This window comes from Convolutriloba macropyga, chromosome 13, assembly GCF_964194025.1.
Source record: "Convolutriloba macropyga chromosome 13, txConMacr16.3, whole genome shotgun sequence".
Taxonomy (NCBI): domain Eukaryota; kingdom Metazoa; phylum Xenacoelomorpha; order Acoela; family Convolutidae; genus Convolutriloba; species Convolutriloba macropyga.
The window spans coordinates 12,689,347-12,713,323 of record NC_134480.1 but is presented as its reverse complement, the minus strand read 5'-3'; the positions used below and the strand labels follow the sequence as shown (position 1 = coordinate 12,713,323).

At 36.3% G+C, this 23,977-nt stretch overlaps 1 protein-coding gene across 10 annotated transcripts; it reads right to left on the bottom strand.

Moving 5' to 3' along the window:
- LOC142351542 (uncharacterized) lies at nt 1-21,046 on the bottom strand. Of its 10 annotated transcripts, none has more exons than XM_075403616.1 (8): nt 20,950-21,046; nt 18,463-18,612; nt 16,073-16,205; nt 14,466-14,517; nt 9,951-10,063; nt 3,949-4,002; nt 2,274-2,349; nt 1-350 (listed from the first exon to the last, which is right to left on the bottom strand). In XM_075403616.1, the coding sequence occupies exons 1-8, from the start codon at nt 20,950-20,952 to the stop codon at nt 128-130; spliced, it is 804 nt and encodes a 267-aa protein (XP_075259731.1). In that variant the 5' UTR covers nt 20,953-21,046; the 3' UTR covers nt 1-127. The 10 variants fall into 10 exon arrangements, 9 of the variants coding, with proteins under 9 accessions (XP_075259731.1, XP_075259734.1, XP_075259740.1 ...); XM_075403619.1 differs by having other exon boundaries at nt 16,103-16,205; XM_075403618.1 differs by having other exon boundaries at nt 2-350; nt 18,463-18,673; nt 20,950-21,045.
- Nucleotides 21,047-23,977: the final 2,931 nt, after the last annotated feature.

The window sequence follows — 23,977 nt, the reverse complement described above, 5'->3', positions numbered from 1 at the left end:
AACGTGTTTACATTAATTGCTTCAAACTTCGCTCGGGAGCAATTAAAAATTAGATTTACATAACTCTCCTGTTTCACGATAATACCTGAACAAACATTCTATTACTTACAAAATGCATAAATTTTACTTAACCAACAACCATAAACAGTAAGAGAAACCAAATCAGTATTGATTGTTCCTGCAATTGGTAGGCTAATAATGTGTTTTCGGGCACCCTGCCGATTGCAGGTTCAGGGTATATTTTGTAATCGCAATTGACTCCAACTATCATGCTGAAATTTTGTATCGGTGAATCGTCGCAGTTCTGAACTATTGTGTCCCAGCATTTGAGAGATAACTGTCCGACAGCGCTGAAATTATATTTTGAAAAAGTTGACAACTGGGCAAACAGCGATTATATTAGGGCATATCTCGGGTATAAGACCTTTCCTACCCTATTATTTTTCCATGTATATGATCACCTCCCCCCCATCATTATCCCCCCTTCCAACTTTATAATTTGACGCCGTTTGTGTAGTGTTTGGGGAAATTATTTTGTGGTAAAGTTTGCGAGATTAGTTGATGTAAGGTTAAAAAGATTTAATAATAATATATGGAGGGATATGTGTCAGGGTTAAAAGAAGTGGAGCCACTACTGTTTTGTTTCGGTATAGCGCGTTTGCCCATAATATACCGACAATTCTTACTAGAAAACCTAACCGCATTTTTAACACACATAACAATAAAGCAAAACTTTTAGGGCTGAACAAAGATTATTTCAATTGTGAACTCATATTGTCATAAGCTCTGGTACAACGAGGGCGAGTAAGAGCAGCTGAAACTTTTGCTTTTCTGATTCATAATTGTAGAATTGAAATACAAAGCATGATGAGAAGACCTTGAGTCAAAATTAAAATCAACTATGAGGAGTTATTTGGACAGATTTCCGGAAAAAAAACTCGCATTACGACGCCAATCCTACAAATTCAGCAGAGTTCAAGTTTGCAAACAAGAGTGACGACATTTTGTCACCAACTCTCGCGTGTAAGAAATATAGTAAAATTTCAAAGCAAATACATAGAAAATAACCAATCGCTTATATCAGTGACGATATTCCCAATTTTGAGTGAATTTGCAATGCTTTACCTTACTGTCACTGTTGTCCCCGACAGCCTTTAACGCACAATCTTAAAACATGGGGCCGGACAACGCTGAGATTAGCACGCAAATTTGCTTGCTCAATATGTAGGATTGGCCTCGTAATGCCCAAAATGCAAAGAGGAATCAATCAAAAATGTGCAATGGCTAACTTTTGCCCTGATTAAATAGTGTGAAGATAATTATGATGCCTCAAATGCAAGAATCAAGGTTTTGTGTTGCCAACCGCCTCGTTGCGTATAACAATTACATAACAAATGGTTGGACTTTTCTGCAAAAGTTGTGGTTTTTCAAGAAAACCACAAGACCATAAAAAATACGCCTCTTGTTTAGCGCTTGAACCACCAGCGCTTGAAAATATATCACGCTATGTCTGAATTTGTGGAAAAACAAAATGAAATACTTGTATGAAAAGCAGGTACTTAATTTGATGCATTTTACCCTGGAAAAAACCTGAGATGTGATGCTATTTTAGATCTCAAAACTCGCTTTTCAAGACCAACCGAACACTTCATGACTCTCCTTATGAGCCCGCGGAATATCAATTAACATTCAACATGAGTGATACCACAGTAGTTTTTCTTGGATTGAAACTGAAAATAATTTGTTTCTGCTGGTAATTGGAAGAGATATGGCCAGGAACCTTAGCTGAATTGTCATTATTAGGACTTCTATTACCGTTTCTGATCATTCAATGAAAATCAAGTCTTTTTTAGTAAATAGGGGAATACTAATTTGGAGTACCTTTTCAGGTTTTTCCAGGTGATAAACATGAAAAAGTGGAGCTGCAATGAATCGGATTTTTAAAAAATCAGCTTAAAGGTTTATATTATTTTGGGCTGTTTTGCACTGCCAATGGGGTGAGTTGGCGCGAGAGGAGCAATTCCCAAAAACAGTCATTGCCCTCCCACCCTCACATCGTTTTACGGATGCATTTGACCCCTCACTCTTACAAAATGGGAGGACTTTGCGGATGACATTTGACACTTAGACGATTTTCACTTAGTCAAATTTTCAAAACTATTGACCTTCCTAACAACAGCACTATCTCAAAACTTGGTTTCTCATCGTCAGCGGAAATTATTGCATAAGATAGAAAAACTATATCGGAAGTTTCAAAATCATAAATTGAATACCTGTTTTTGGCAGCTTGATCGTACTGTTGATAACAACACTGCTCGAAAACTTTCTCCCTCTCGATGTCATAAAATCCTGTGAGGCCCACTAACTCCCTTCTTAAAACAAATAACTTTAACCAAATGAAAACTCAATAAAAATCTTGTTGAAAATTTTAATCAAAGAAATCCTTTTTAAGATTTTTTCAATAGATATTCCGAACTCTTGTATTTTCATTACAAGAAAATTAACTTAATCGTAACGTCTGTGATAGCAACCTAATGTAAATTGCGAGTAAGAGAAGCTTGACAAGGAGCTCTGCTTGATCAAGGTATAACTGGCTAGTGGAATGAAACGTTGAGGTGCAAGAAAGAAAGAAGAGAGAATGGGTTATATGAGATGCCAAAGTTCGAGAACATAAGACTAATTGTAATAGGTTCCCAAGTAAGAGACAGTGCTTCGATTCCAAAACTGGTTCATTTTATTGTAGTTGCTACTGGAAGCTAGTGTCATAGTAAACCAATACTGATTCCGTGATAATCCAATACTATACTTCCGGACTCGAGTTTCAGAGCATTTCAGTGCTGAACTAGCAGATTCCATGTGTAAAAACTGAATTCATTATTGCAACAGTGCTTCTTTAGAAAATTTTAAATTTTTTCATGTGCAGTTTTCCTTCATTATGATTATATTGAGCTCATAGAATTTGCCCGGCGCTAGTGAAAATGGCAGACGTACCAAAATATAGAAATTTTATTGCTGGCCGATGACAATCGAGAAAATGTGAATATTGTTTTCTGATTGGCGGATTGCTCAACAAATTCTCCATGTTTTAAAATAGGATATGCGTGTTAACGCAAAATTGCTCAGAAATTGCGATAAGCCGAAAAAGCAAAAGTATACTTTTTTGGGGAAAACTGGTCTCACGTTTGGTTGTGATAGATTCATATCAAGTCCACGGGCCGCTGAGGCATGGCCATGGCCCGCGAGGCATGGCCAGATGCGGTAAAAATTACAATCTAGCATTAGGCTATGTCCAATTTAGGCTAATTGAACACTTAACAGTACAGTGTTTTAAATTTCTCAACCAATCACATTCGTTGAAATGTCTACATTTTGGTATGTCTAATTGTTAAGACGTCACCAATTTGCCCGATCTAAACTTATCCTGCATAGTCAAAAAACTACTCATTCTCTAAAATTGAATTTGAGCGGAATAATGTCATACTCTTGTAGCTTATAACTGGTAAATACTATAGTAGTATACACACTATTTTTACTGTATATTGTATATTGTATATTGTGCACTTTATATATTGTATACACACTATTTATACTTAAGCTATTTTTTAGGCAATTACCACAAACCCCTTTAAACTTTTGTGTTATGACTTACTACTCAAATTAGATGTTAACGCATACACCAAAGATTATGATAAAAAAGTAACCGTTTCATAGCAAAAGGCGACATGACCAGAATATGTTCACAGAAAAAACGCAGACTTGGAAATACAAAGATTCGGCACTGATTTACTATGTTACTATGGTCCGGGTAGTCATTAATGTATGTAAATATCTTCAATTAGCCAAATTCTTGTTAAATCGAATTTCATAACTAAAAATATTATTTTGGGAATATGACCATTGTCAAAGTAATTTTTCCTATGCTTGTTGTGATAAAGAAGGAAGGTTTGCCCATTCTGTTTGCGACGCAATCACACATCTCCGATTTGGATAACTCGTAATACACTAAACAAACACAGAATTATAATTATGAAGCTCACAAAAAGAGGGTCTAAATTGTTTAGAACAGTTGTGAAATACGAGACACCAACCATTTATACCGAAAAAGGAACCATCTTTAAAATAATAATTGTTCCGACCCTCTTGAGGGGGGAGGAACTATATACTCAACTGGGTTTTTTTTGTTCCGTGAATTTTCGCCGCTCGATATATTCATCGTAGAGAGTTGAGACTGGTATCATTAGAAAGCTCATCCAGCGTAGAATATGGAATTAAAAAGATTTTTTCAATTTTCGATTTCTACAGAGAGTTATCGAGGTTTAAAGTTCTGAGAAAAGAAGAGTGAATTCACGTTGTTTTTATTCACATTTTCCGGAATTTTTGCCTAAATTTTCCTCAATTTGTTATAATTTTTAAGAATAGTGTCGTTGATTTTATTTTTGAAGACGAACAAGCATTGTTGATTGTTTTGATTTAATTTTTTTGGTCAAAAAATCTGGATAAACGTTTCAAAATTTAGACTTTTTCATCAAAAACAGCACGAAATAAGCTAATTTAGTCCACTTTGATTAAATTTGCCGACAGTACATCCCCAAACAACACTCAAAAAATCTTTGTAGACTCAGAGGGGGGCTATTTCTACTTCAGAGTCCGCTGAGAGTGCACTGTAGTTAAAACCTTGCCGTTTTTTGCCAACTTTACTCGTTGATTATCAAAAATGCAGAATTTATTTTGAGTTTTCAACTAACAAATTATCTATATCTACAACATTCGAAAAATCAGTTATTCCCAAGGGACAATAAGTATTATTAGGGCTTGTTTTTGGCCATTCTAGGACTGTTACAATCCAAAAAAATAGGGTTTTAATTAGTCTTTTTTTAAGACTTTTAAGTCTTAAGACTTAAAAAAACTTTTTTTTTAATAATAAAAAACAGAACATATCAAATCAAAGCTCAGGAGTGATAGGTCCAATCGATTTGCTTGTTAAGCAGCCCCAAGCTAATGCATTAAGTTTTTTAATTAAAAATTTATGGTCGTTTCTTTTTATAAAAATAATTGACCTTTCAATAAATAATGGCTTAATTAACATTTTCTCTACTTTTTTTTCTTAATTTGTACAACTTCCAGCTAAATGTCAGCAAAAAAATGACCGCTTCTTCTTTCTACTTATTTAACATTTATTCTCAGTTGCAGTTTTAAGCCTGAAATTATTGTTTGCTGGCTTTGATACCACAAGATTTCAGATTTTTTTTGTTTTGATATTTGCCAGTTTTTCACGTTTTCTAATTTTGTCACATTATCACATTTTTGACGGTTCTCATGTCACCTCATTAGCATTCAGAATAAGGCACAATTGAACATATTAAAACTCTGAAAGATATACATCATCGTTTTAACGGCCTCGACGCCTATTTCTTGAAGAAATCAATTGAATTTTTTAATTTTGTCTCTAACTGTCATTTATACTTTATCATTTCGGTCGTATGAAATTTCCTGTATAGTGATAGCTTTCAATTGCTTTTCATAGAAGAGTAGAAGAACCGATATTCTGATATTAGTAGATAGCTGATGGCTTTCATGACGATCAAAACAATCGTTTTCCAAAATATAAAAAAAAAAATTTTTCAACTTCGCAATTTTGTTCTTTTCATGTTTCTTTTTGTTACCTAATCTCGTTAGTTAACTACAGGTCAAATATAACATTATGGGTGTCAACGGAATAAGAGGGATTGATGTCCCAAAATCTTTTAAAGAATTTGTTATGACCTTACTGGCTTCCACACCGGTTTTTCACAAAAAATAAAGTAAACTAATGTGATTTTTGTCATATTTGACGTTCTTTTTGTAGATGCAAGAAATATTCTGGATAATTACAGGTCTCAACGGCTTTTTTTGAATAAACGACCCTATGCTCTTTTTGTTATTAATGCCTTTCATGACATTAAATGTAATTTTGTTTCGAAAAAAAATTACATACTTTAGCACTTCGCTTTTTTGTCTGCTTGTTACTTAGTCTTACTAATGAATAGCCACGTACTAAATTATAGCTGTTTGGAGAAGGCGCAATCAAATGTATTTATTATAAATTGGCTTGACGGTTTTGACAGCGTTTTCTGGCAAGTTTCAATTGAAATTTTGTTTGTTCTTTGTTGTTCATTTTAGCCGCTTTAAAAAATGAATAAGGACAGATCCTAATGCCCTTCTATAGAAGTAGTGGAAATCGTAAATTTGTGGTAATATTAATTGATTCCTAATGGTATTTATTACTTTGAAGTTAACTGTTTAAAAAAAACTTAATTTTTTTACTTTACTGTTTTTGTTCTTTCTTGTATAATTGTTACCAAACCTTTTTATGGACTGGTCCCATATGTTTTCTGGGGATTTATAAGTTATTTTTGTTTAGTTTTGGGTTTATCTGACGGTATGTTGATTTTGTTATTAAATTTAGTTTTTAAGAGGGACATAAATTTTTTGATGTAATTAATGTTTGTTGTTGTTGTTGTTTGATTTTGCTTTTCGTCTTGACTCGCTTTCTTAATATTGACATATTACAGCAATCTAATGCATCAATTTTTACTCCACTGAGTTATTTGCTTTGGAGGCTAGCTTATCGTTGATACAGAATTTGTTGAAAAAGACGGGCTTTTTTGGGAATCGCAAAAAATAATTTTTGGGTTCTTTTATCTGTTCCTCATTTGGTAGACAATTATGCCAAATTTGTGGATGGGCGGGGTCGGAACCTTATGTGCCATCGCACATTACCGAGCCGCCTTGTCTACTTAAAATTTAAACGAGAAAAAGAAAGGAAAAACCTAGAGCCAAACGAAATTCATGCAGGTCAACAGAAAGTTACGGCAGCAATTTCACGCAAAAATATTCATAGTTTCAAATTTCAATTTTTATAATCTAGTGATTGGGCGATAATATTTTTTTTCCTTTTGAGCAATAAAATACCTTTACGGGTCACCGTATTAAAACAGAAGATAAGACCAAGAATTACTGATTGTTTTCCATCCTGCTTGACTTCCTACATATTATTTCAAAGACCTGCTTAAGATTGTCAGAGCTTTCTGAAGCAATAACAAGCTACAAAAAAATTAAAATGTAAATTTTTCAAATTTAAATTCATTTTTATAATTGAGATGTTTGCGAAAATCGGCAGTTTTGGTCATGCCTGCCTCTTCATAATAACGAATGTTCTCACTGTTCTAAATTATATTTTTACGGTAACCAAGACGAAAAAGGAAACAATCTTAAAATTTTTCTATTAAAATTTCTGATTTTCCGTTGTGTTTTCTCTAGCCCCAATAAGCAACTTTTTCCTTGCTATCCAGATTTGGATATTTTTGAACTGACTGTTTACAAATGTTTCATTACTTTTTCCGTGAAAAAATTGAAGAAATTCATTTTTTTGATACATTGATTGGTTTCTTTTTCTTAATTTTTAAGAAAACTTAATGTCATCCTTTTTAGTTGATGCAATCAGCTCGTCAACTATCGCAATGTTTTTGGTTAATTTCCTGGTCGGAATGGATTAAAAACAAAAAAGCTGTTGCATTGATTAAATTCTTCTGCGACCCGTTCTTGGATAATCGAGACATGTTTGATTTTTGCTTTTGTCAGAAACTGATTGAACTACTCTTTTATTTTGGATTCACAGAAAACCAATATAAAGGCAACTAATAAATCGATTGCAAAGCAGCCGTGTGTCAAGGAAACTTTGCGTTTGTTGAAAAGTTTTATCTTTTGAAAAATCTAAAAACATCACACTAAAAAACTTTCTGAAATTGTTGGTATCAGCGCTATTGTTGCTAAATAATCGCGGAGTTAGTGAAGATAAAAAACTTAGTTGTGAAGATATATCCACAAAGAGCGAAAAGTTTAATCATAATTCGTTGCTATCTAACATACAGTTTTCAAGTTCTCCTCCAGTATGATTCTCTGGTAATTATTTATTTCAGTGAACAACGAAACATTACAAAAAACTTTGTTTTATTCAAGCTCTATTGTCAACTGACATAATATGTTTTATTTATATTATCTTTTCGTTTGAAAATAAGTTTATTTTGCAGTTTTTGGAGATTATTTGTTATTATTTTGTTTGCTGGTTTTAGTTGTCTATTTGAAGTTCTGAATTATAAAATATGAATCAAATCAATTTGCACTGTATTTTTCTCTGAATATTTTTTTTAAATCGTTTCCATTTCAATTGTTTAGAATGAAGGACGCTCTTAAGCGTCAGTCAATTTTTCAGTTTCGAAAGTTCAACTCGGTCATTAACTCGTGCCAAAGCTTTAGGGTTCGCGGTTATAACAAAATCAGTGTCGATTTTTTTTAGTTATGATGGATATGCTTTTTGTTCGCAGCAAACTGGTCATCTTTTCAAAATTTTTACCGCATCATTTAAGATCAATTATTTTTTCTGAATTTGGTCTAAATGATATTATACACTGGTGTATTTTGATGGATTATTTCAGGTTGGGAGAAAACATTCAGTTTTTGTTCAATTTTTTGTTCCAGGTGATACAATTGACTTAAAAAATGGATGAATCAGGTGTTAGAACTTCAAATTCAAAAGATGATTTTCAAACTGGTTTGTCCTGAAAACAAGTTTTACTTTTATTTAGCATAACTTATTAAATTCTTACAAAAATTAAAAAGGTCTATTGGTATTCTATTATTTCGAACTGCTAAAAAGTAGTATTAAGAGACGCTTTCTTACAAGCAAAATTCAGGCACCATTGTGTAATGACTTCTCGAATAAGTACGTTGGCTTTAACCAAAGAGCAAAACTAAATCTTGCGAACTGACTTAATATCTCAATTCTTTTCTAGCTCAATAGTTCACATACACAAACATTTTCAAGTGCAACTTTTTTTGTCAAAATGGTGCCACAACAACCTCTTAAAATTGATTTTCCTACCTGATGTTTTAATTTTGAGCTTTGAGTTTCGCACACGTCTATTAAGGAGAGTTAACTTACAGCAGATTGCAAGATGCTTGCTAGTTCTTACAAAGCGATGCATCAACTTAAAAAAAAATTGCCCTCAAAAAATGAAAATTATCCAAATTTTACCTTTCAATTTGTACGTTCTAAGAATTCAACCTACAGGAAACTTCAAAAAGATAAATCATCATCCCGTAAGCGTTTCAATATATCGAAATGGAAAAAGTACTCAAAACTTTTTAAAAAATTTGTCAAGTTATCGACAGCTAAAAATTCTTATCAATGCAAAGAACATTGGAATGAACTGAAGTTGTTTCTTTAAATACATTTGATGGAAAAAAAAAATTGGAATTAAAAATAGCAGTTGAAATTAAACAGCAAACACTGTTAGCTTAGCTGACGAACATAAAGACGTTATTCATGAAAACTTGCACTTTATCAGTAAAATTGCTTCAAGCACTCAATTATTTTTGTCTGCATGTGGGTGGGTTTAAGTAAAAATAGTGCACCATAAACCACAAATGAGAGCTCTAACGAAAGTGAAATTTTATAAAACTCTCAAAGTAAACATTCGACTTGGAAACTCTTAAACAACTTCAACACTATAAGTTCTTACACGTTTAAAAAACAGACAACATCTTTTCACAAGTTAACTAACCGTTGTATGAAACTTACTTAATCATATAAGTTAACTGTCCCGGAGCTCCTCGGGAATTTTTCCCAACAAGTTTGGTTATCACAATTTTTTTACAGCAATAGATTTTTTTGCAGCAGCTTACTCTTGAGGTTTATATTAGTTTCAGAACATTTTTCTTCAAATATTGATGCATTATGAAAATAAATCTCATACATTACGAATAAAACACCAACATAAATTAAATCCAAAGAAAAAAAATCGAAAACAAGAAATACAAAGTAAGTAGAGCTCAGAGGCTTTTTTGTCAAGAAGTGAAGCAGTTCGATGTGATCACTGAAGCAATATAAAATTACATAAACTATAAATTACCTGGTCGTTTTTTGCGAACATTGTTTTGATGCTGGTCCAGCTTCCGTTTGACAGTATCAAAGAGTATGTTTTGCTGTTGTGGTTCCAGGATGCCCGCGTCGAATTCCACAGTTCTGAGAACAAACACCCGGCTAGAGATTTCAGGGCTTTTCAATCCAAAAAATGTAACAGCTGCAGTGAAAAAATCAGTAATTATAACTGCACCTGGGTCGAGGTAATGGCGCTAAAAATTTCTATAAAATATAATATATTTGATGAAGGCGCTAGAAACATGTAAGAATTCCGTTTTTAGCGGTAAATTCGGTGAAAAAAAATTCACCGCTAAAAACATCAACTCTTGCTAAATTTAACCTCTAAATTAACCAAATGTCTTTACTGCAGAGTGAGAACTTTAGGAGTGAAATAATTTTAACTCAGCGAGCGAGTATTTTTGCTCATGTGCGGCTTTTTCAGGCAATAATTCTCCAGTTCCATATTTTAATATTACTCAAGAAGATTGATTTTGCCTAGAGTAATGATAATAATGAGGATGGTTTGATATCGTTTTGAAAGTTTGTGGTGATTAAAGGGAGTTTGAAAGTAATTTGAAGACTTTTTTTAACTATTTCGCGGGGTTTTTTATGTATTTTAGCAAAATATTGTCCATTGCATTTTTCTTTTGTGTTTATTGAATAAATCGAAGCGTACAATTCACAGGCTTTTTATGACGAATGGAAGGAAGGCAGGCCCTTCTTTTGTTGAAAAGAAGCTCTTGTTTATGAATTTTGCCAGAGAAAATTGAAAAATTTGTTATGACTTTTTCCTTTCTAACAGTTTTTTCTCGTTTTCAAAATTCTTTACGAGCTTATTATTGCTTTTCAAACTTTTTGTGAGCAATTTTATTGTCTTGACTACATGAAAGAAGTCTTTTTGTTGGTATATGTACATGTACTATATCAAAAGCTAATTGGTAATTGACGTTTTCATATTCATTCTGTTAATTAATTTCTTGGCCATTATTTGTTAGTTATTGGTCTTATGATTGTATTTTCTTCTAAATGAATGCGTTTTGTCCATGACGTCCAGTTATTTGAAAGGCTAGTTTATTCAGCCAAGACCTATTTGATTTGATTCTGGAATGTTTGTAGTTTTGATATAAATTGTTTAAAGGAAATTTTATAAAAAGATTTTAAAAATGTTCCTTTTCAGCTGAGTATTATAAAGGATTATTCCAAAAATTGATGGTCTCCTCAACTCAAAATATAAAAACAACATCGGTGCTTATCACCTAAATTTAGGGTTACGTGGAATAAACATTTTTAAGGCTCCTCCCTTGTTTTTAACCCAGTCGTTGGAACTTTCAAGAACCCTAAATTTTCACCAATTAAATTTGTTGAGACACAAGACGCTAATTTTTTTCGACAATACCATTGTCTTCTCTTTATTGACAATAATTTTGAGTTATCTTTGCAGGAAAATAGTAAGTCCTGAAAACCATCTTTGATTAGTTGTAAAAAAATAGTTTTTCATATCTTAGTTTTTATCCTCGATAGGAAACTCATTAAGAAGATCATCGATCAACAGCGTTTGTCTGAATGGCATCGAATTGAAAAAAAAAACAGCAGCAGTTCAACTTTGCCGATCCTCAAAAGACTGGTTAAAGGAGTTTGAGTTTGAGTTATAAATTGTGACTAATATACTTTATAAGAGATTGCCAGACTGGTTATTAGAGTGTAGAAAATGCTGGGGAAAGTTGGTATGATTTTAATTGTTTTTCTATGCAAAACCCGCGCCACAACCCTCCCATATTTCTCCGCGTGTCGAAGTTACCCCCTTACTCCTGTAAGAGTAGGTGTTAATTGTCTATAGGGGGCAAAACCATGTAAGATTAGGGTGATAATCGGTGGTAATCGGGGGAAATATCAGACTTTAACCCCCAAAAGATGTAAGATTGGTGGGGGGGGGGGTAATTTTAGGGGGTAAAATGATGGAAGGTAAGTGGGTAATGGGGAGTAATTTTGCATCGCTTTAACTCCCCATTGCCCCTCCCCCCCTACTCCTGCGTCATTCTACCCCCCCCCCCCCCCCGAATTACCCCTACTCTTACACCATTATACCCCCCAAACCCCCAAAATTACCCCATTACCCCCCTTGCATCGAATTACCCCCCCTTACCCTCAAAATGATGTAAGAGTTTTGAGGGGAATTGGCTAAAAATTCCCCACGACTACCCCCCCCCAATCTTACATCTTTTTTGGGGTCAAAATTCGACACGGGTCAATAAACGATAATAATAATAACGTTGATAATAAAAGAGCTTCTCGGCTTCAGAGCCTGTATTCAAATACGTATTCGCGCACATTTTGAACCGCTAAAAGTTATCTTTACATATGGGGCTAATTATGAAATCCCAATGCCACTCCCAGTGGGTTCTTGGCAAGTTTACTGAGAGTTCTAAATTTCCCTGTGGGAATAGTAGGAATTGTAAGTCCCAATTTCGGTAACAGAGGGACTACCCGAAGTAAATGAATGCAAGTTCCGCGCGAGTTACTGTGAATAATAAGCATACACTTTTTCTTAACTTTTAATTTTTTGCTGTGACAAAATAAATAGTCTTTTAATAGCTGTGCTAGAACTTGTTTTTTAGTGTAGTTGAGATCTTTTATGCGGGTTATTTTAATTGAGAGCAATTTTCTTTTTGTTGAAAATTTTACCATATTTTGCAAAAGAATCTTATTGATTTTTTTAAGTAGGAGCTGACAAAAACCAGGACAAGACAAGGATAAACTGGAGAGGTGTTAAAAAAACTCAAGACATAAAAAATCCTTGAACTGGGACATGCTAAGACTTATCACGGTCCTGATAAAATTTTTTGAATCAATTCATTGTTGGCGTTTTCCTTAGTTGGCAATACGTTGTGTGGGTTTTTCTTCTGTGGTCAATATAGCACCCAGGTTGATCAATTCTTGGACTGTATAATTTTGAGAGTCCCGCAAAAATCAATACAAAGTCTTGTCATAGCCAATTCTTGTCAATTATTTTTTTTCGTGGAAAATTGTGGTTGCGGATGGCATTTTTATTAGTATAGATTTCAAAAATGGTAAATTAATGTTAGTCTAATAAATTAAACCCGTTTTTTGCAAGTGCAAGATGTGTATTGAAAAACTTGCATGACACCGCAGAAGCAGACTTATGTTTTCACAATCACATCCGACTAAGCGCGTAACTGAATTTTGCTTTTCTAGAGTAATACATTCGACTAACAAGAGATAAAAAAAAATGGGTTACTTTCAAAAAATAGTCACAATACTAAATTTTTATCTATTATTTTATTAAATCTATAGTCAATTAGCTTCTAGGCATTGAAAAACTCCAATTTTGTAATACGAATTGTTGTGATGTGATCTCAATATGCAGATTTTGGTCATTAAGATTCATCGTTAAATTTTCGGGTCTTTCCCATTCTAGCCCCACCCCACCCCCCCCCCCCCAGAAAATTATAGCCCCCCAAAAATCAAGTTATAGCATACAATTAAATTCATCATTTATGCTTACAATTGTTGGTTACAAGTTTTTGTTTTGTTCCAGTATCGAATGCTGGAATTTTCCAATCGCCGTCATTATTTCATGGAACGGGTCCAGGTTTCTACAATTTGCATTAAGTTCATAGGAGCCATTTCGTATTATCTCTGTAGCAGCTGAAATGCGGTTATGAGAAGTCAACTAAAATCAATTATAATGGGCAAGCCCATGTCATCATCCGGCGGCTCGCCTACAACGATTTCTGATTTTGTGTTAAAGAAGTGGTTATTAATTTCAGTGGCTCGCCTACATCGATTTCCGATTTTGTGTTAAAGAGGTGGTTATGAATTTTCATCTGGGGGTGCTATAGGTTACATGCCCACTAAGCTGGGGGGGGGGGCTATAATGGGAAAGACCCAAATTTTCTTAGGTATTGCCAACTTCTCACAAAAAATATCAAGCAATATAAAGTAAAGTAAAAAAAGTTGTTTCATTAACATTTACACGTTTGATAATTTAATCAGATTACAGTTATAAGTAGCTAACCGTCTATAACTGATAAAAATTTGTGACAAACTAATTCGATTTTAGTTCTTGTATTTTAGTACTTGTTTCTGTTTTTAAATGCAACTCATTTCCACCTTGTTATTGGAGAGAGAGCCACATTTTCGGAAACTAGACCACAAAGGATTTAGCCTACTTTCAGCAGTTGAGCGTAACCAAAATACGCTAGGGCAGGGTCAGCCGAGTTCAATTTAGGACGAAATTGCAGTCTCATCTATGCACCAAATATAGGCGCTGGCTGTTTTTTTACGATCTTCCAAATCTTTTTTGCACATGCCCCGTTAACTAGTTACAATTTATCTGCTCTGCAATACATGAACATGTGTAGAAGTTGAACATGCACATGAAAACGGAAAAGTTATAAGCGCACTAAACTGAGATCGAAACTGAACAGATTCGTCTTTTTGCCAAACTGGGAGTAGGAGGATGAAACAGATCCGAAATGCTAACCTCTTGGGTCTTTTTGGCCTTTTTTGGTCTTCGGAGGACTTGGTAACAGGCTCTGAAAAACATAACATCAATTAAAAAATTTTATCTTTTCCGTTTGTGTACCCATCTTAGTGGGTGCATGCATATTATTTGCCCCCCCCCCCCCCCCTCCATGCGCACGTGCTATATTTTTACAGAATTATATACTATGTAGCTGCACGTGCTTTGTAATTGCATAGCGTATTGGGGGGGGGGGGGGGGGCACAAACGAGAGAGATCCAAAATTTGTAGAACACTATTGCGACTCGACTAGATAAAAAAGAAAATTCGGGGCTTTATACTAAAACTGTGTTGAAGATTTAGATCTATTCTGTTCCAATTCCCCTATAGGTTTTTTGCGTTTTTTTGCCTTTAATTAGAAATTATATGTTGTTTTATAGCAGATAGTTATGTAAAAAGAATAGTACCTCCACCTGGGTGCGTAAAAGTTATATGCCCACTAGGAAGTTATATGCCCACTGAGCTGGGGGAGGGGGAGGGGGAAGAGAATAGATATAAAAAAAAGTTTTCATACTAGGCTGGTGAAAAAGTGTGTCCATGTTCATCATTATTTAATGAGAAGAATGCGTATTTATAAACTGAGCCACTCATCTAAAACTATTCTTCTCATGACTTGTGTGAATGTTCATCATAAGTCTTTTCGCAGCACTTATTTTTCAAATAAATTTTTCTTAATTAATTATAAACAGTTTAATTTTTTCAAATAAAATATGTTTTGTTTTTCTGTTTTTCTTTTTGGTTAAACGCTGAATTTACTTGTATCAAAAAGAAACTTCTATTGTAAATCACTAGCTGAAGTTCTTTTGCAAACAGAATGACGATTTGAAATCAGGACAAATATTGTCTTATAAACAACGCACACATGAGTTTGAAATTTTCCTTTTGTTTCTGTTATTTTGGTCAAAGTTCAGGGCCAAGACAGGAGAAAAGTTAATTCTAACTGCTAATTTCTGTAGCTCACATGCAAGTGAAGACAAATTTAAGAGACAAGTCTCTTCGTTCTGCCGAGTCAATTTTGAATTGCAGTTTTGGATAATCCGAACACTTGGCAAATTGGAAGAGAAGTCCATGAGAATTTTAAACTGCAGCTGAAATCCGTAATTGAAGTGACTTGCATTTACAGTCCGCAATTTAAGAGAGGTTGAGAGATTTTGGAAATTTTATTTTTACTTAATTCAATCCTCATGCTCGCAGCATTTTCTACTTTATTGGAATTTGCTTACAAAATTTGAAAGCTTAGTCCTAGCCTTTAACGCAACTTTGCCACGTAAAATCTGACAATTAGGATGTAAATTGCGACATGGTAACGAACACCAGTACTTAAAGGAAAATTCACGGGAAACGGAATCAATTCCGATAAGACTCACATTAAGATCCGAACAGAGCAGAGTCAAAGTGGTTAACGTATAGCCCCTCCCCCATTGCCACAGATAAACCATAGTCTGTGGGAATGTTATTTCTTTGGGGGAGGGAGGAGACAACAAAATTATCCAATTTCAATTTCCAAAAGCTGAGAATCCATTTAAATGACTTCAACAACAATGTTCCAATAACGGGATCTTACGAACCCTGGGTGATGTTATTTGTTGAATTCTTGCCTTTTCCAGTGTTCTTTTTTGGTGGCTTTGAACTATCCATCAGTTTCTGGACTTTGTCTGTGAAATCTCCAACACACACTCCAATTGATTCGTTCAGAGGCAGCTCAGAAAATCACATCACAGTCAATACTTTAAAAAGTAAAATTAAATCTATTCTCAGATCTTTCCGATTGTGCCCCCTCCTCCCCACCTCCAGTACGTTATCCCCCCCCTCCCCAGAATCATTGTGTAAAAAATGGCATATGCGTCTAGGAGGTGCAAAAAAATGCACCCACTAAAGATGGGAGAGCACAAACTGAAAAAGTCTCTATTCTCTATCCCCCCAGTGTTTTGTGACCCACTGTTTTTGTGCCCCCCAGCAACAAATTATTTTTTGTAACATAGCTGCGAGAAATAAAATAGCACGTGCGCCTAGGTGCGTAAAAATTATATGCCCACTAAGCTGGTGGCTAGGGGGGTGGTGAAAAATAATAGAAACTTCTCATTAAACTCTACTTGCTATCTAAGCAACGCAAATTCACTTAATCGTAATTTTCAGCCAATGCAATTTGGTCACGATTGCAAAACCAGAATAACTGCTCTGGACCGTAGTTTTAAGTAGCAGCTCCTCAAGATTTTGTCTGTAAGGTCAATGAAAGCAAACCTAATGTTTACTAACCCAATGATCGGATTGAAGAGTTTTGGTACTGTTCCAACAGTGTGTCAAGCTCTGTCGTTTTTCGTACGCCGCCCGCAATTTTGCAGGACTACAGGATGTTATTAACTAACTGATTTATTCAGCGAGAGAATCTTATTATTTACCAATCTTGCGAATAAGATTGACCTGATGTTATTTGCACTCTCCAGACACATGTGGCTTGTTAGTAGATTATGATTTTCTATGCAATGACACGTGCTATGTTTTTGGGATTGCATAACGGACCGGGGGTTCACAAATTTAAAATATCCGATTGAACAATCAGAATTGAGTATCTAAAAATGCGTCAAAATTGTTGCGAAATTCGTGCAAAAAACCACTAAGTGTTCGAATAACCTAATTTTCATTTTACTTACTATTGAGCTAAACCGATCGCCTTTTTAGGCTAAACAATTTCAGGTTTTGAAAATGTATCGATAACCCATGGGAACCGAATGTTGGCTCAAACAAAAGACCTTTTTTCCGGCTAAGGTTTTTTATGTTGCACCAAGTCTTTCCCATTATAGCCCCCCATTAAATATAATTTAATGGGGGGCTATAATTTCACCCGTTGCAGTGCTTTTTGCTTTGACGTTATGAAGACATAACTTGCTTAATTTTGATTGAAAAAGCTTTATTAAAAAGGAAACTTTCGGGTCCTTTCCGTTTGTACCCCCCCCCCCCCCCCCCCAGCTTAGTAGGTGCATATTATTTGCAGCCCGCAGACGCACGTGCCATATTTTTACATAATGATTCACTGTGTAATGGCACGTGCTCTGCAACTGGGGACGCATAACGTACTGGGGCGGGGGGGGGGGGGTGGGTGGGCTGGCACAAACGGAAAAGATCCAACCTTTCTATAGTATGTCAGTCTCGTAGCTATTTTTAATAAAATTTTACAATGTAATGACACGCGTTCTCAAGCTCCGTTATATTGTCGCATAAGTATTGGTTAAGTGGCTCTGCTTGAAGTCACTGAGAACTTCTGGCGTTTTTTAAGAACTTCTGGAGATATTGAGTCGGAATTTCTGCAGAGTCACTTGACCATGCTTAAATCACGAAACGAGCACGTTTTAAAATGACGAAAGTCAACGGAAGTCAACTTCTGGCTAAGTTGCAACTTCTGGTATTCTAACTTCTGGCACTGCAGACTTTCGGCGTTTTTAAATGTGTACGTGAGTGTTGTAACGTAACATGGGTAGTAGCAGAAAAGATCCAGATACAGTTATTATAATAAGGGTTTTCCTATTATTCCACCGGCATAAGGATAATCATAGTATTTATAGTATTTATACCATAACCACAGTATTTATACCATAAAGGGGGGCTATATTTTCTGGGGAGGCTGTAATGGGAAAGACCCCTGGGATCTGTTCCATTGGTTCCCCCCAGTATGACCACCCCAGATACAGAGCACGTTCCAATACATAGTAAATCACTATGTAAAAAATGGCACGTACCTCTGGGGAGTGCAAATAATATTCACCCACTAAGCTGTGGGGGGGGGGGGGGCACAAACGGAAAAAGTCCTACCCCTTAAATTGATCCTCATAGAGATATAATTACATGCCATCCTGGGGGATTTGTCGTACAAACTCATCCAACAACAAATAATTACGAAGATCATAAATGGCAATGAAGGGATGCATCCCTTAACCGCTATTAATGTAGAGAATGTCTGTACCTTCGCTTTTGGGCCGACCTTTACTCGTACAAACTCATTTTCACAGGAAGCAGGTCGCATGCAATGCAGGAGAACTAATAACCCAAATAATTGTAAAATAAGTCCGTTAAAGTAAGAACACGTCGTCATAATGAGCCCAGAAGAAGCAACCTCATAACATGATAGCTTAATTGGACAATGTTCGTAAATGTAGCAGAGTTTTTTTTAGAATCTACAGTTCTACACAAGTCTAGGATCTCTTCCGTTCCCCCCAGGCTTATTGGATGTATAATATTTGCACCCCCCCCCCCACCACGCGCGCGACATATTTTTACGCAAAAAGTTACTGACACGTGCTCTGTAACTGGGGGTGTACAACGTATTGGGGAGTGGGGCACAAACGGAAAAGGTTCCATGTCAGGATAGTGTGCAAACCCCTGCCTGATGGGGGGGCTATAATGGGAAAGACCCAAAATTTCTTGACAGCTCTTGACAAATTTTCAACCCCAAAACCATTTGTTTTCCGGATCTATTCTGCCCCCCCCCCATCCCAGCTTAGTGGCCTTACATCTTTTAAGCACCCAGGCGCACGTGCTGTTTTTTCATGGTAACGTGCTATATAAAAACATATAATTTGTAACAGGGGGGAGGGGGGGGGGGCAAACAGACTAGATCCTATTTTTATTATAATGAATTATTTAAACCTAAAATAGACGGCAAGGTCTTAAAATAATGCAAAGAATATTAACTTTTTTCGCTTCGTCATCACATTATTTTGTTTCAAGTCAGTCTCATATTTTTTCTTTAGTAGAAAGAAAATGAGCAAAACTTTCAATAGTTCACTGCTAAAATCTCCAAAAAGGCTCCCCACCGGATCCCTGGTCTGCTGTTGGACACAATTCAGTAACAAAAAAGACACATCAGAGCGTTAGGACGCTTTATGTCAAAAATTTTATATGTTTCAACTTCAACCCAAATATGTTTTTTTCTTCAATAAAGTTACATTTGTTCACTTGATTCAAATATTTTTTCAGCAGGTCTATGTTCTATCTCCTCTAATATGGCAAAATCTTGTCAAGATATTTTTGATAAGTTTTCTTATCAGGGCTTTCAAGTTCCGTTTCAATGCCCTAGCCTTCTCCCCATTATCGTTAAATACGATCCCCCACGCCAAAACCGTAAATTTATCATAACTGAGGGCTTTAATTTTGTTGGGTGCAGTAGGTTGGGTGTACCCCTATCTTATCATAAATACTGTAAAGAGGGGGCTTTTTGCTGTCTAGCTCCACAAATATCGGGCTCTATCCCATGTTTCCCATTATAGCCCCAAGAAATTATAGCCCCCTGTTATATTAAAATTATCATGAATTGGCGGCTATAGGTTATATGACCACTACGCTGGGGGGTATAATGGGAAAGATCCAATTACCGTTTGTGGGTTGGTTTATAATAGAAAAAGTTGCTTACAACAGTTGGCCACCCCCTCTTAGTGGGCATAATTTCTACAACTTTTACAACCCCAGGCGCACGCGCTATTTTTACATAGTTTTGTGCTATATAACAATTTCTAAACGGTAATTGAAGTGCATAAAACACACTGGGGAGAGTGGGAGGAAACAATGGATGGAAAACCCCAATTTTTTAAATATTTGATCTAAGGTGGTAAAGCGTGTTATAGTACAGGAGAACCCCTCCACAAACATATACAAACACGCACTTATACAAACGCACATAGACACATACATACACATAAAGATACAAACGAACAAACAAACACACACACGCACATACATACATACATACACACACAGCACACCCACAATCTCTATCTTTTCCGTTTGTGCCCCCCCCCCCAGGTTACAGAGCGTATGCCATTATAATTATGAAAAATATGGCACATTCACCTGGGGGTATTAATCCAATTTTTGTGCGCATAAGTGGACTAAAAAAGACTAATCGGGTCTTTCCCATTATAGCCCCCCACACCCAGCTTAGTGGTCAGATAACCTATAGCCCCCCAATCATTGAAAATATACCATAATGGGGGCTTCATTTTCATGGGGGGCTATAATGGGAAATACCCGACGAATCTTTTCCGTTTGTGCCCCCCAGTACGTTATGCTCCCCCCAATTACAGAGCGCGTGTCATTACATGATAAATCATTGTGTAAAAATATTGCACGTGCTTCAGGGGGGGGGGCACAAATTATGCACCCACTAAGCTGGGGGGGGGGGGGGGCACAAACGGAAAAGATCCGACCCGACTGATCAACCCGGAGTTTAACCAAATGTGGCAATATTCCAGTACCCGGAATATGGAAAAAGTGTATTTTTAGGAAATCCAATATCACTATTTGGATCTTTTCCGTTTGTGCCCCCCCCCCGGTTGCAGAGCACCTGCCATTACATAGTAAATCATTATGTCAAAATATGGCACGTGCATCTGGGGGTGCAAATAATATGCGCCCACTAAGCTGGTGGGGGGGGCACAAACGGAAAAGATCCTACCATTTTTATGCTCGAGTTGTATTCAGCATAATTGGTTACTTTATAAAGAGACACGCACGTGCAAATTTAAAAATATATAATAGATGAGATAGCAAGTCGAACTACGTGGTTCAACTTGCTGTCTCACCTATTATATATTTTTAAATTTGCACGTGCGTGTCTCTTTATAAAGTAACCAATTATGCTGAATACAACTCCTATGGGAGTCTTTCCCCCCACGAAATTATAGCCCCCATTCACATGGCATGTTTACTATTATTGGGGGGGGGGAGGAGGAGGAGGAGGAGGAGGAGGAGGAGGAGGAGGAGGAGGAGGAGGAGGAGGAGGAGGAGGAGGAGGAGGAGGAGGAGGAGGAGGAGGAGGAGGAGGAGGAGGAGGAGGAGGAGGAGGAGGAGGAGGAGGAGGAGGAGGAGGAGGAGGAGGAGGAGGAGGAGGAGGAGGAGGAGGAGGAGGAGGAGGAGGAGGAGGAGGAGGAGGAGGAGGAGGAGGAGGAGGAGGAGGAGGAGGAGGAGGAGGAGGAGGAGGAGGAGGAGGAGGAGGAGGAGGAGGAGGAGGAGGAGGAGGAGGAGGAGGAGGAGGAGGAGGAGGAGGAGGAGGAGGAGGAGGAGGAGGAGGAGGAGGAGGAGGAGGAGGAGGAGGAGGAGGAGGAGGAGGAGGAGGAGGAGGAGGAGGAGGAGGAGGAGGAGGAGGAGGAGGAGGAGGAGGCTGTAAGACTAATGCAAATGCACCTCTGATTATGTCAACTCCTAATTGAAAAATAATAAAAAAAATAATCGGATCTTTTCATTGTGCCCCCCCCCCCCAGCTATTCGCGCCCCCAGAGGCACGTGCTATACTTTTACATGACGAATTACTATGTAATGACACGAGCTCTGTAATTGGGGGTGCATAGTGTACTTGGGGGGGGGCACAAACGGAAAAGATCCAACCTTTCTTATGCTTCAACTTTGTGTGCCGTCTCAGGGTTTGTATAAAAAGCATTCTCATTACTTCGTCAATTGATATTGGTTGTTTCCTTTTTTTCTTATAAATTCCAAAACACGATGAAATTTAGAGACAAAAGCGGGCGGTCAGATTGTCCGTGATCGTGATCGAGTCTGTTCATCCTGGCTACTTGGTTTTGAGACTTCGATGTGCACATTTAGATCAAAAACCGATTGCTCATTTGGTTTTTGGGCATTTTTGCGCATTTTTGGGCAAACTGTTGGAGAGGAACCAAACAGTTTTTGACTCATCTCTTAAGGCTCGCAGTTCCATGTTTGCACAGTTTTGCTCAATGTTCTGAGTAAGTGTGCTAAATTGTTTCTTTTAAATCTTCAACCTCGCATGCATTAATTGATTTATAGTTACTATAATCAATACTGGACTTATTTGATTTCTAGTTACCTCCCCTTTACCATCGCCATAACATTGATATTAATAATCAGGCAGATTTGGGAGATATCGAGCCTCAAAAAAACTGTCCTTGAAAATCCAACTAAATTGATTTTGAAGTGAACTAATTGTGATGTTATGACCGCCAAAAATGGATCTGATTTCAGTTAGATCATAATAGTTTTCATGTACTTAACGTTGAAATTATGAAGATTTTCTGTTGTATCGGTGATATGTCGTATCCGTGAGTTGTCGTGGCCATAGTTTGAGATAACTCTTGTTCACTTTTATTGCGCTGTGTGAAGACAGTCCGAGCGTCATTTTCTTGAGGTTCAATTTAAAAATCTATAAGGATTGAACCTTATTGTGAAATTTTCATCACATAAGACCGAGTCCCCGAGTTGTAAACCAGATTTTATTATTATACGAGCCTGTAAAACCAAAAAACGTCCAACACTGACACCCCCGCAGAAAGTAGCACACACAAAAACAGAGAAAAATAATGAAAAACAAAAAGGCTAAATGTTGTCTTGTTTTTGTCACAAAGGAGCTCCATCTTAGAATGTATCATTTTAACTTAAAAAATCATGTTTCCTGTTGGGTTACCGTTTGTAAACTTTGACTCCATTCATTTTATATTGTTGTGTTGGGCAACTGTTGGTTAAAAGCACTATTAGTAGAATAAAAAAATAACAAAACTCAAAGATATACTATTCAAAGTTTTGAAAAATTGAAAAACAGGCAATATGGAACAAATGCTTAGAGAAAATCAAATAAACGAAGCATGTGTCAACATGAGAAAAATTATTCCAAGACAACTTTATCCCTTTACTTAAAAAATAGACTGTAAAAACGGAGATCACCACAACTTCTCTTGGAGTCAGAAAAAAAAGAGCACATTTACACTCCAAAATGTTTGAACTGTAAAAATAAGAGATAGCTCTCCAGAAAATTAAAAAAAAAACTGAATTGCAAAAACGACAGTGCCCCAATTATACACTTAAAGTTCTTCATTTTGACAAGAAAATGGCGCACAGTAATAGCCAGCTGAAATAAAACAGCTTTTAGAAGTAAAACTGCACTTTTTCTGAACCGTTGGCGCACTTTCCGTACAGTTTTCCAACCCAGGAGAGAAGCAACGGTTATCGAATAGAAAAACATCCAAGATTGAAAGAATTTTTGAGCGAAATGTTTAAAAAATGATTGCAAAAACTTGACACAAGCTGGCATCTCTAATTGAAAAAGTAACGTTATGAATCCAAATATCGTAGGATGCTTAAATTGCAAAAACCCAAACCATTGGTTTGGTATCCTATAGCTTAAAAAGTGAAAAATTGCCAACTTAATATATTCTACAGAAAAAATCAAGTCGTAAAATTTTTTCAGCAGGTACATTAGGTGGAAATCCAACTTTTTAACAACCTACTTAATCCGTTCTTTTTTCTTACAAAAATGGAAATGAGTAACGTCAGACAAATTGATCTCGAACGACAAGCAGTGTAATCTAATTCGGAGGAAGCTGTAGCTTAGATATTTTTTTAAGGGTGTTGAGGCCCCGACTTACTACGTAATAGACTCCAGCATTATCTACTCGACCTTGAGGCCCTTGCAATATCTAATCTTAATTTTTTTTGTTTTAAAAGCAAAAGCATAA